The sequence below is a fragment of the Pseudophryne corroboree genome, chromosome 6, assembly GCF_028390025.1.
Source record: "Pseudophryne corroboree isolate aPseCor3 chromosome 6, aPseCor3.hap2, whole genome shotgun sequence".
NCBI lineage: Eukaryota > Metazoa > Chordata > Amphibia > Anura > Myobatrachidae > Pseudophryne > Pseudophryne corroboree.
The window spans coordinates 499,684,594-499,698,215 of NC_086449.1; the positions used below are offsets into that span (position 1 = coordinate 499,684,594).

Consider the following 13,622-nt stretch of genomic DNA (forward strand, 5'->3'; position numbering starts at 1 on the left):
ACAAAGTATTTTTATTAATATTTTATATGGTTGTAATGCTCTGTAAAAATAGCAATAGGTATATTTGCTGGAAAGCTTTTATTTCTATTTCTGCTGCTTAGACAAAAATATATTTCTGTAAGAAAACAAATAAATAGTATAACGTTCACTGTGACAGAAAAATAATAATGCTAATAACATAAATGAATGTACGGGAATGTGAAAATTCACCTGGGAAGGAACACCTGTGGCCACTTGCCGTGGAAACTAGGGCAACTCATCTTGACTAGCCGTGCTACCATCGGGTTTTAGCGATTAGCCCGAACACAGACAGAAATAACAAGGCGCACTCTAATCGTCTTTTTATTACGTTTTAGCGCTGTGTGGCGTGTGCCCAAATCTAAAATGGCTACAACTGCAGCATGACGTCATTTATCAGCGCCTGAAGCTCAGGGTCTACTGTGCGGTGACGTCTGTACAAGGTTACTCGCTGCTGTACTACTGACTGTCATATGGAGTGTGTGTATTGATAGAGGAGAGCACACACATGGGGGAGGATAAGACGCCCGATGAGAACTATGGCTATCATCTCTTCCCGCAGCGGGACCCCCGGCAGCCCAAGCAGGAGTCTCTGTCATCCAGACTGTACGGTTTAAAGTACAGGTGCAAGGCGAAGCTGGGGATTGCTATGGATACAAGTAGGTGTTCGGGGCATGCAAACCGGGAGATTTATCAAACTTTCTTAAGAGGGCAGGTGGATGTTTTGTTGCTCATCGCAACCAATAACATTCTAGTATAGACTGTTCTAAATAAATCTTAGCTAGACTATGATTGGTTGCTATGGGCAACATCACTTGCTCTCATTAGATTTGATAGCTATATAACTGCGTGATAATGATGAGCATTGATGGCGCTACCATGAGTGGCCCATGGATTTAAAGTTAACCATCATCAGAAAACCATTCTTATAAATTGAAAAACGTGTTGACCTTTTGTACCTGCCGACCTAATGCATGTCAACCTTTTGACTGGCGACCTATTCATTGTTGATCTAACATCCGGAGCCCAAGTATTCTAGAGCACTGCATTCGCAAACCATTAGTGTATGGATTTAGGGTTTTTTAGGAGAAACGGGTCTTTACGTGAAAGACATGCAGGTTCATTGAGAGAGTTTCCCTGTCCTACATGTATAAAACAGCTGCCATTCTATAGCAAATACATTAGTTGCCATTCAACATTAAATCCATTGTGTGTAGTGGGATACAGATATTGATGAACACATTTAAAAGATTTCTTAGAAGTAGGGCCTGGCCTCTTCCCTCACTTATACCATCATGCCATCCCCACTGCTGACACAACAGCGCCAGACATTTGGGTACAACCCTCCCACTGCTTATTTGGATCTTATGACTACAGATGCAGCAAAGTTTATAAACCTTGTTCATGTTCTGTAGTTGTTTTTGTACTGTAAATCACTTTTTTATTTCTTACAAAATATTGAACGTACAATATTGTACATTATTGTGTTGTTGATGGGCATCTGGGAGAAACGGCATCTTTTCATCTAAGTATGTCACATCCAATAATGTCCAGCAAATCTTGTAGGGGAATTCAATTTCCAGCGGGAAATTTCAAAACCCCCACTGCGCAGGGGTTTCCCGCAGCCACTGGGTTTAGCTATTCACTTACAGGATATAGAAATCACTGCGTCTTTTTTCTCACACCTCCAATCATTAATTGTAGGAAGAGTCACTGGGACTTTCTCTGGTACCCTGGTACAGGGTTTATGCACCACTGAGTACTCAGCAGTGAAAACTGTTTGCATCTGGTTTTCTTTAATTGGATGCCTCAGGTATCTGGTGTGCACATACCAGCAGTAATCCTAAAGTGGACTCGAGATTATTTTTTTTTACCTCACTCCCAATTGAATTTCTACCTCAGTGTCAGTGCCACGCCCCTGTCCAATGACCTAATGCTGAGGGGATACCACCACCAGCGCTGGTGAGTGCAGCACTGCCTGGAGTGTCCTCAGGGCGCTCCGAGGGGCTGTACAGTCAGCAGGGTGCTGGCCTGAAATGTCCTCAGGATGCTCCAGCCGCCACTGCCACAGCGATACTGACTACAGGGTACAGTTCTAGGTGCCCTGCTAACCAGATGCGGGGACAGTGGGTAGGTAATGTTGCTGTCTGTGGTGGCACCGCTCGCACACTCTTAGATACAATCCTGGAGTCAGATGGGTCATAAAGGGCCCACAAGGAAACTAATGGCAGGAATCTGCGCAATAACATAATAACACTTAGGGCCTGATTCTGAGTTAGACACCGATATGTGCGCAGTTGGCCAATGTTTAAGTACTTTACTTGCGTCCAAGTCACACTGCACATGTGTATCCTGATTGTTACTGCATGGAGACACAGAACGAAGGCCATCATTGCCTAGCAATTGCCTCTGACTGATTGACAGGCAGAGGCGGTCCTGGGCAGGAGGGGGCTGGACGGCGGCGTTAAGCCGCCACCTATGGGGTGCAGTCCGGCCAACGCAGGCATGGCCGGACCGTTGGGGGTGGGGGGGGGGGGCTGCGGCGGCTGCGTGACGTCACACGCAGCTGCTGCGACCCGGGCAGCGAAGAGGTTCTCCTGGCCAGCCGCAGGAGCTGTGCTGGCTGGGAGTTACTCCTCAAATGCAAAAGCATCGCTGCTGTGCGATGCTTTTGCACTTCTGTGGGGGGGAGCACTGACATGCGGGGCAGACTAGCACTGTGCTGGGCATCCCCCCGCATGTCTGAGTGCCTGATCATAGCTGTGCTAAATTTAGCACAGCTACGATCAACTCGGAATGACCCCCAAAAGCCTTTGAGTTCTGAAGGTGCAGGATTTTTGTGCGAGTCTGTCTGCTGATTAAAAAAAAAAAAAAAAAACACAATCAATTACAAGGCAATACTCTGAGTCAGACCTTTCGGGATTACTGACACACATGATGAAAATACAAAACAAACCAATCCAATGGCGCTCCTAAAAAAGCTGCACTTTGCCAGAGATTACATGTATTTTTTATATATATATATTATCAGAGAAACCTGATCTAAAGACCTCCCTGTAAAGTAGAGGAGCTTATGGTGTATATGGACATTCTGTGATACAATTAGCGTATACACTGCCAATAATTTGTGCTTTACAGTACTGGTACACATCTATTATCCATTCCGGCCACTGCTCCTATTAATGCTCAGGCCAGTGCTCAGTAGCTCTTGTTAGGGTAGAAACAAAATAAATATGGTGCACATAGAACATTTTTATTTATTATGTGGCACCATAATAAGTCAAATTGTAATATATTTCCCTTTAATACTTTTAATACTGCCGTTTCCCCTTTTAATACGTTAAATTAATGTGTTGCTCCTTATTTTTTTAATAAAATTAATGTCTTCCCCATTTTTTATAAAAATATTTGTTGCATTCTTTTAAATTGTAATTAATATATTTGCTTCCATAATTTACAGTAATATTTTTTTCTGACTTAATATTAATAACTATGAGAACTGTTTAATAAAGGTGCATGCACAGCGATGGTCGTGAACATTGCTGGCAGGAAAATAGCTCAGTGCATACACACTGAGCTATTCTCCTGTGCCCAGCGATGTTCACAGGGGGAGAAACACTTTCCACAGTAGGAGTCTGTGGAAAGTGGTTCACTCTGCTGTTCAAACAGACGGACGGCGGCAGCTAGCGATGATGCGGGAGGGCGCATCAGCGCTCATCGTCCGGCCATACACACTGGCTGAGTTTGAGCTCAGAGTAGCTCAAAATGACAAAAGTGAGCTACTTTGAGCTCAAAATCGCGCCATGTGTATGGGCTTTAAACCTTGGAGAGAGAAAGTTTAGAGACAGAAAGTACCAACTAATCTGCTCCTGTCATTTTTCAAACACAGCCTGTAATTTGGCAGTTAGGAGCTGATTAGCTGGTACTTTATCACTCTACTTAATATTTTTTTTTCTCTTTTTTTTCTCTTTCTTATACTTAAAGCCCTAGGTGCGTGGCTTCATCACCCGGTGACAGTGCAAAAACCGTGCTGGGGCTTAGGACCTTGAACCCTCCCCAAAAGGGCCCCATACCTCCCCAAACTCTCAGAGCTAAAAGGCCTACTGAGGGAAAAGGGGTCTTCGGGTCCCCCCTTGCCTAAGCGCAGAGGGACCCCTTGGATCCCTGACCCCCGGAGCCAAAAGGCCCCTTAGGGGGCAAGGGTCTTTGGACTTCCCTCCGCCACGCAGCTCGGGATTTTCCCTTTCTCCCCAGGGTTGGCCGAAGCTTCCCCCCCGGGAACAAAAAACCTTCAGCCCTCCCCAAAATGAGAGGGCCACGGCTACATGGGGAGAGGGTGGCCCACAAGGGTTTCGCCTAAACCCCGCCAAGACGTGAACACACACACAAAAAACATAAAAAGGTGTGGTGAAGTGCAAAAAAAGTGCAAAACACATAAAAAAATAAACAACTAAATAAATAAGCCCCAGCCAGAAGGCCGGGGGGGAAAGTTTAAATTGTCTTTGCCCTAACCAAAAGGCCAGGGCAAAGAAAAGTTGATGCAGTCAGAAGGGGTGAAGTGAAAGTGTAAGTGCTGTACTAGTGTATGGTGAAGACAAAACACCAGTACATTTTCATGCACCCCTGGCTCACGTTAGACCAGGGGCACATAACACCTCTGGCTTCAGGCTGGTCCCAGCCTCCAGCCAGACCAAGCTTCATACCTGCTCCACATGGTGGGTCTTGATTCCACACCAAGGGTCTCTCAAACCCCTAGTGTAAGAACAGACACGACACCATGAGATCCTTCCAAGCAGATTTCTCTAACGTCCTAAGTGGATGCTGGGGACTCCGTCAGGACCATGGGGAATAGCGGCTCCGCAGGAGACAGGGCACAAAAATAAAGCTTTAGGATTAGGTGGTGTGTACTGGCTCCTCCCCCTATGACCCTCCTCCAAGCCTCAGTTAGGTTTTTGTGCCCGTCCGAGCAGGGTGCAATCTAGGTGGCTCTCCTAAAGAGCTGCTTAGAAAAAGTTTTTAGGTTTTTTATTTTCAGTGAGTCCTGCTGGCAACAGGCTCACTGCATCGAGGGACTTAGGGGAGAGAATTTCAACTCGCCTGCGTGCAGGATGGATTGGATTCTTAGGCTACTGGACACCATTAGCTCCAGAGGGAGTCGGAACACAGGTCTCACCCTGGGGTTCGTCCCGGAGCCGCGCCGCCAACCCCCCTTACAGATGCTGAAGATTGAAGGTCCGGAAACAGGCGGCAGAAGGCTCTTCAGTCTTCATGAAGGTAGCGCACAGCACTGCAGCTGTGCGCCATTGTTGTCACACACTTCACACCAAGCGGTCACGGAGGGTGCAGGGCGCTGCTGGGGGCGCCCTGGGCAGCAATATTTAATACCTTTATGGCAAAAGAATACATCACATATAGCCATTGAGGCTATATGTATGTATTTAACCCATGCCAGTTATCTAAAACTACGGGAGAAAAGCCCGCCGAAATAGGGGGCGGAGCTTATTCTCCTCAGCACACAGCGCCATTTTCCTGCTCAGCTCCGCTGTGAGGAAGGCTCCCAGGACTCTCCCCTGCACTGCACTACAGAAACAGGGTAAAACAGAGAGGGGGGGCATTTTTTTGGCGATATTTTGATATATTTAAGCTGCTATAAAGAACAACACTTATATAAGGTTGTTCCCATATATATTATAGCGCTTGGGTGTGTGCTGGCAAACTCTCCCTCTGTCTCCCCAAAGGGCTAGTGGGGTCCTGTCTTCGATAAGAGCATTCCCTGTGTGTCTGCTGTGTGTCGGTACGTGTGTGTCGACATGTATGAGGACGATGTTGGTGTGGAGGCAGAGCAATTGCCGATAATGGTGATGTCACCCCCCAGGGAGTCGACACCGGAATGGATGGCTGTGTTTATGGAATTACGTGATAATGTCAGCACATTACAAAAATCAGTTGACGACATGAGACGTCCGGCAAACCAGTTAGTACCTGCCCAGGCGTCTCAGACACCGTCAGGGGCTGTAAAGCGCCCTTTACCTCAGTCGGTCGACACAGACCCAGACACAGACACTGAATCTAGTGTCGACGGTGATGAAACAAACGTATTTTCAAGTAGGGCCACACGTTATATGATCACGGCAATGAAGGAGGCTTTGCATATCTCTGATACTGCAAGTACCACAAAAAGGGGTATTATGTGGGGGGTGAAAAAACTACCTGTAGTTTTTCCTGAATCAGAGGAATTAAATGATGTATGTGATGAAGCGTGGGTTAACCCAGATAGAAAAATGCTAATTTCAAAAAAGTTATTAGCATTATACCCTTTCCCGCCAGAGGTTAGGGCGCGCTGGGAAACACCCCCTAGGGTGGATAAGGCGCTCACACGCTTATCAAAACAAGTGGCGTTACCGTCTCCTGATACGGCCGCCCTCAGGGATCCAGCTGATAGGAGAATGGAAACTACCCTAAAAAGTATATACACACATACTGGTGTTATACTGCGACCAGCCATCGCCTCAGCCTGGATGTGCAGTGCTGGGGTCGTCTGGTTGGATTCCCTGACTGAAAATATTGATACCCTGGATAGGGACAGTATTTTATTGACTATAGAGCAATTAAAGGATGCTTTCCTTTATATGCAAGATGCTCAGAGAGATATTTGCACTCTGGCATCGAGAGTAAATGCGATGTCCATATCTGCCAGAAGGAGTTTATGGACGCGACAGTGGTCAGGTGATGCGGATTCCAAACGACATATGGAAGTATTGCCGTATAAAGGGGAGGAATTATTTGGCGTCGGTCTATCGGATCTGGTGGCCACGGCAACTGCCGGAAAATCCACCTTTTTACCTCAGACCCCCTCCCAACAGAAAAAGACACCGTCTTTTCAGCCGCAGTCCTTTCGGTCCTATAAGAACAAGCGGACAAAAGGACAGTCATATCTGCCTCGGGGCAGAGGAAGGGGTAAGAGAGGGCAGCAAGCAGCCCCTGCCCAGGAACAGAAGCCCTCCCAGGGTTCTGCAAAGCCCTCAGCATGACGCTGGGGCCTTACAAGCGGACTCAGGAGCGGTGGGGGGTCGACTCAAGAATTTCAGCGCACAGTGGGCTTGCTCACAGGTGGACCCCTGGATTCTGCAGGTAGTATCTCAGGGTTACAGGTTGGAATTCGAGAAGTCTCCCCCTCGCCGGTTCCTAAAGTCTGCTTTGCCAACGTCTCCCCTCAGACAGGGCGACGGTATTGGAAGCCTTTCACAAGCTGTTTTCTCTGCAGGTGATAGTCAAGGTACCCCTCCTACAACAGGGAAAGGGGTATTACTCCACGCTATTTGTGGTACCGAAGCCGGACGGCTCGGTAAGACCTATTCTAAATCTGAAATCTTTGAACCTGTACATACAAAAATTCAAGTTCAAGATGGAGTCACTCAGAGCAGTGATAGCGAATCTGGAAGAAGGGGACTTTATGGTGTCCCTGGACATAAAGGATGCTTACCTACATGTCCCAATTTGCCCTTCACATCAAGGGTACCTCAGGTTCGTGGTGCAAAACTGTCATTATCAGTTTCAGACGCTGCCGTTTGGATTGTCCACGGCACCTCGGGTCTTTACCAAGGTAATGGCCGAAATGATGATTCTTCTGCGAAGAAGAGGCGTATTAATTATCCCTTACTTGGACGATCTCCTGATAAGGGCAAGGTCCAGAGAACAGCTGGAGGACGGAGTAGCACTAACCCAACTAGTGCTGCAACAACACGGGTGGATTCTGAATTTTCCAAAATCTCAGTTGACCCCGACGACACGTCTGCTGTTCCTGGGAATGATTCTGGACACGGTTCAGAAAAAGGTGTTTCTTCCGGAGGAGAAAGCCAGGGAGTTATCCGAACTTGTCAGGAACCTCCTAAAACCAGGGAAAGTGTCTGTGCATCAATGCACAAGAGTCCTGGGAAAGATGGTGGCTTCTTACGAAGCGATTCCATTCGGCAGATTCCACGCACGAACTTTTCAGTGGGATCTGCTGGACAAATGGTCCGGATCGCATCTGCAGATGCATCAGCGGATAACCTTATCGCCACGGACAAGGGTGTCTCTTCTGTGGTGGTTGCAGAGTGCTCATCTGTTAGAGGGCCGCAGATTCGGCATACAGGACTGGGTCCTGGTGACCACGGATGCCAGTCTGAGAGGCTGGGGAGCGGTCACACAGGGAAGAAACTTCCAGGGAGTATGGTCAAGCCTGGAGATGTCTCTTCACATAAATATACTGGAGCTAAGAGCGATTTACAATGCTCTAAGTCTGGCAAAACCCCTGCTTCAGGGTCAGCCGGTGTTGATCCAGTCGGACAACATCACGGCAGCCGCCCACGTAAACAGACAGGGCGGCACAAGAAGCAGGACAGCAATGGCAGAAGCTGCAAGGATTCTTCGCTGGGCGGAAGATCATGTGATAGCACTGTCAGCAGTATTCATTCCGGGAGTGGACAACTGGGAAGCAGACTTCCTCAGCAGACACGATCTACACCCGGGAGAGTGGGGACTTCATCCAGAAGTCTTCCACATGATTGTGAACCGTTGGGAAAAACCAATGGTGGATATGATGGCGTCCCGCCTCAACAAAAAACTGGACAGGTATTGCGCCAGGTCAAGAGACCCTCAGGCAATAGCTGTGGACGCTCTGGTAACACCGTGGGTGTTCCAGTCAGTGTATGTGTTCCCTCCTCTGCCTCTCATACCAAAGGTACTGAGAATTATACGGCAAAAGGGAGTAAGAACGATACTAGTGGCTCCGGATTGGCCAAGAAGAACTTGGTACCCGGAACTTCAAGAGATGCTCACGGAGGATCCGTGGCCTCTACCTCTAAGACCGGACCTGCTTCAGCAGGGACCGTGTCTATTCCAAGACTTACCGCGGCTGCTTTTGACGGCATGGCGGTTGAACGCCGAATTCTAAGGGAAAAAGGCATTCCGGAAGAGGTCATTCCTACACTGGTAAAAGCCAGGAAGGAGGTGACTGCACAACATTATCACCGCATTTGGAGAAAATATGTTGCGTGGTGTGAGGCCAGGAAGGCCCCCACGGAGGAATTTCAACTGGGTCGATTCCTACATTTCCTGCAAACAGGATTGTCTATGGGCCTCAAATTGGGGTCCATTAAGGTTCAAATTTCGGCCCTGTCGATTTTCTTCCAGAAAGAATTGGCTTCAGTTCCTGAAGTCCAGACTTTTGTAAAAGGAGTACTACATATACAGCCCCCGGTTGTGCCCCCAGTGGCACCGTGGGATCTTAATGTAGTCTTGGATTTTCTCAAATCCCATTGGTTTGAGCCGCTCAAATCGGTGGAGTTGAAGTATCTTACATGGAAAGTAACCATGCTACTGGCCCTGGCTTCAGCCAGGAGAGTATCAGAATTGGCGGCTTTATCATATAAGAGCCCATATCTGATTTTCCATACGGACAGGGCAGAACTGCGGACACGTCCTCATTTTCTGCCTAAGGTGGTGTCAGCGTTTTACCTGAACCAGCCTATTGTGGTGCCTGCGGCTACTAACGATTTGGAGGATTCCAAGTTGTTGGACGTGGTCCGGGCATTGAAAATATATATTTCAAGAACGGCGGGAGTCAGAAAGTCTGACTCACTGTTTATATTGTATGCACCCAACAAGATGGGTGCTCCTGCTTCTAAGCAGACGATTGCTCGTTGGATTTGTAGCACAATTCAACTTGCACATTCTGTGGCAGGCTTGCCACAACCTAAATCTGTCAAGGCCCATTCCACAAGGAAAGTGGGCTCATCCTGGGCGGCTGCCCGGGGGGTCTCGGCATTACAACTCTGCCGAGCTGCTACTTGGTCAGGGGCAAACACATTTGCAAAATTCTACAAATTTGATACCCTGGCTGAGGAGGACCTTGAGTTCTCTCATTCGGTGCTGCAGAGTCATCCGCACTCTCCCGCCCGTTTGGGAGCTTTGGTATAATCCCCATGGTCCTGACGGAGTCCCCAGCATCCACTTAGGACGTTAGAGAAAATAAGAATTTACTTACCGATAATTCTATTTCTCGTAGTCCGTAGTGGATGCTGGGCGCCCATCCCAAGTGCGGATTGCCTGCAATACTTGTACATAGTTATTGTTACAAACAAATTCGGGTTGTTATTGTTGTGAGCCGTCTGTTCAGAGGCTCCTACGTTGTCATACTGTTAACTGGGTTCAGATCACAAGTTATACGGTGTGATTGGTGTGGCTGGTATGAGTCTTACCCGGGATTCAATATCCTTCCTTATTGTGTACGCTCGTCCGGGCACAGTATCCTAACTGAGGCTTGGAGGAGGGTCATAGGGGGAGGAGCCAGTACACACCACCTAATCCTAAAGCTTTATTTTTGTGCCCTGTCTCCTGCGGAGCCGCTATTCCCCATGGTCCTGACGGAGTCCCCAGCATCCACTACGGACTACGAGAAATAGAATTATCGGTAAGTAAATTCTTATTTTTTTTTTTACTTGAAGCCCGAGGTGCGTGGCTTCATCACCCAGTGTCTGTGACCAAACGTGCTGGGGGCGTAGGTTCTTGGACCCTCTTCGAAAGGAGAGGGGCCCCGTTACTCCCCTAACCCTCAGAGCCAGAAGGCCTACTGAGGGAAAAAAGGGACTCGTGTATCCCCAAGGTTGGCTGAAGTTTCCCCCTGGGGATCGGTAACAGCCTCTAGCCCTCCCCAAAAGGAGAGGGCCTCGGCAACTTAGGGGAGAGGGTGGCCCACAAAGGTCTCACCTAAACCCCAAACAAAAAAAACCGTGACGTGACAAACTCTACAAAAATAAGTGCTAGTGTTGTGCTCAAAATTGCAAAACACGTGTGTGTAATAAATAAATAATCCCCAGCCAGAAGGCTGGGGGGGGGGGGTATAAAAAGTTATCCTTGCCCTAGCCAAAAGGCCAGGGAAAAGGAAGTGGGTGCAGACAGGAAGGTTTAAAGTGCCTTAGTGCAAAGGTGGCTCGAAACCCCAGTGCATTTCCGGCACCCCTGTCCCTTCCAGTTCCAGGGGCACAAAACACCTCGAGCTTCTAGCTGCTCCCGACCTCTCAGCCAGACCAAGCTTAATACCCACTCTGTGCCAGGGTCAACCCCCAGTACGAGAGTAGATACTAGACCAGGCCGTTCCCGCTCCACGTAGGGGGTCCTATTTCAACCCCCAAGAAGGTAGCGGATACTAAGCCCAGTTTCTCTAACGTCCTAAGTGGATGCTGGGGACTCCGTAAGGACCATGGGGAATAGCGGCTCCGCAGGAGACTGGGAACATCTAAAGAAAGCTTTAGGACTATCTGGTGTGCACTGGCTCCTCCCCCTATGACCCTCCTCCAAGCCTCAGTTAGATCTTTGTGCCCGAACGAGAAGGGTGCACACTAGGGGCTCTCCTGAGCTTCTTAGTGAAAGTTTTAGTTTAGGTTTTTTATTTTCAGTGAGACCTGCTGGCAACAGGCTCACTGCATCGAGGGACTAAGGGGAGAAGAAGCGAACTCACCTGCGTGCAGAGTGGATTGGGCTTCTTAGGCTACTGGACATTAGCTCCAGAGGGACGATCACAGGCCCAGCCATGGATGGGTCCCAGAGCCGCGCCGCCGGCCCTCTTACAGAGCCAGAAGGCAGAAGAGGTCCGGAAAATCGGCGGCAGAAGACGTCCTGTCTTCAACAAGGTAGCGCACAGCACTGCAGCTGTGCGCCATTGCTCCTCAGCACACTTCACACTTCGGTCACTGAGGGTGCAGGGCGCTAGGGGGGGGCGCCCTGAGCAGCAATAAAAACACCTTGGCTGGCGAAAATACATCACATATAGCCCCCAGGGCTATATGGATGAATTTTAACCCCTGCCAGAATCCATAAAAAAGCAGGAGAAAAGTCTGCGAAAAAGGGGCGGAGCCTATCTCCTCAGCACACTGGCGCCATTTTCCGTTGGAGGGAAGCTCCCCTGGCTCTCCCCTGCAGTCACTACACTACAGAAAGGGTTAAAAAAGAGAGGGGGGGCACTAATTACGCGCAGTATTAAAGATACAGCAGCTATAAGGGGAAAAACACTTATATAAGGTTATCCCTGTGTATATATATAGCGCTCTGGTGTGTGCTGGCAAACTCTCCCTCTGTCTCCCCAAAGGGCTAGTGGGGTCCTGTCCTCTATCAGAGCATTCCCTGTGTGTGTGCTGTATGTCGGTACGTTTGTGTCGACATGTATGAGGAGAAAAATGATGTGGAGACGGAGCAGATTGCCTGTAATAGTGATGTCACCCCCTAGGGGGTCGACACCTGAGTGGATGAACTGTTGGAAGGAATTACGTGACAGTGTCAGCTCTGTATAAAAGACAGTGGTTGACATGAGACAGCCGGCTACTCAGCTTGTGCCTGTCCAGACGTCTCATAGGCCGTCAGGGGCTCTAAAGCGCCCGTTACCTCAGATGGCAGATATAGACGCCGACACGGATACTGACTCCAGTGTCGACGGTGAAGAGACAAATGTGACTTCCAGTAGGGCCACACGTTACATGATTGAGGCAATGAAATTTTTTTTACACATTTCTGATAATACGAGTACCACCAAAAAGGGGTATTATGTTCGGTGAGGAAAAACTACCTGTAGTTTTCCTGAATCTGAGAAATTAAATGAGGTGTGTGATGATGCGTGGTTTTCCCCCGATAACAACTGATAATTTCTAAAATGTTATTGGCATTATATCCTTTCCCGCCAGAGGTTGGGGTGCGTTGGGAAACACCCCCTAGGGTGGATAAAGCGCTCACACGCTTGTAAGGGCTCTACCCTCTCCTGAGATGGCCGCCCTTAAGGATCCTGCTGATAGAAAGCAAGAGGGTATCCTAAAATGTATTTACACACATACTGGTGTTATACTGCGACCAGCAATCGCCTCAGCCTGGATGTGCAGTGCTGGGTTGGCGTGGTCGGATTCCCTGACTGAAAATATTGATACCCTAGATAGGGACAGTATATTTTTGCCTATAGAGCATTTAAAAGATGCATTTCTATATATGCGTGATGCACAGCGGAATATTTGCCGACTGGCATCAAGTCTAAGTGCGTTGTCCATTTCTACCAGTAGAGGGTTATGGACACGTCAGTGGTCAGGTGATGCGTATTCCAAACGGCATTTGGAAGTATTGCCTTATTAAGGGGAGGAGTTATTTGGGGTCGGTCTTTCAGACCTGGTGGCCACGGCAACAGCTGGGAAATCCACGTTTGTACCCCAGGTCGCCTCTCAACATGAGAAGACGCCGTATTATCAGGCGCAGTCTTTTCGTGGACAAGCGGGCAAAAGGTTCCTCATTTCTGCCCCGTGACAGAGGGAGAGGAAAAAGGCTGCAGAAATCAGCCAGTTCCCAGGAACAGAAACCCTCTCCCGCCTCTGCCAAGCCCTCAGTATGACGCTGGGGCTTTACAAGCAGAATCAGGCACGGTGGGGGGCCCGTCTCAATGAATTTTAGCGCGCAGTGGGCTCACTCGCAAGTAGACCCCTGGATCCTTCAGGTGATATCTCAGGGGTACAAATTAGAATTCGAGACGTCTCCCCCTCGCCGTTTCCTAAAGTCGGCTTTACCGATGTCTCCTTCTGACAGGGAGACAG

General features: G+C 48.6%; 1 protein-coding gene across 1 annotated transcript in view; it reads left to right on the forward strand.

Annotated features, from left to right (window-relative positions):
• The first annotated feature begins 428 nt into the window (after positions 1-428).
• Positions 429-13,622, forward strand: part of LOC134932712 (mitochondrial inner membrane protease ATP23 homolog) — a 70,110-nt gene continuing 56,916 nt past the window's right edge. The window contains exon 1 of the mRNA XM_063927365.1: positions 429-677. Coding sequence (XP_063783435.1) covers positions 527-677 — 151 coding nt within the window. The 5' untranslated portion in view covers positions 429-526. The remainder of the gene's footprint in view (positions 678-13,622) is intronic.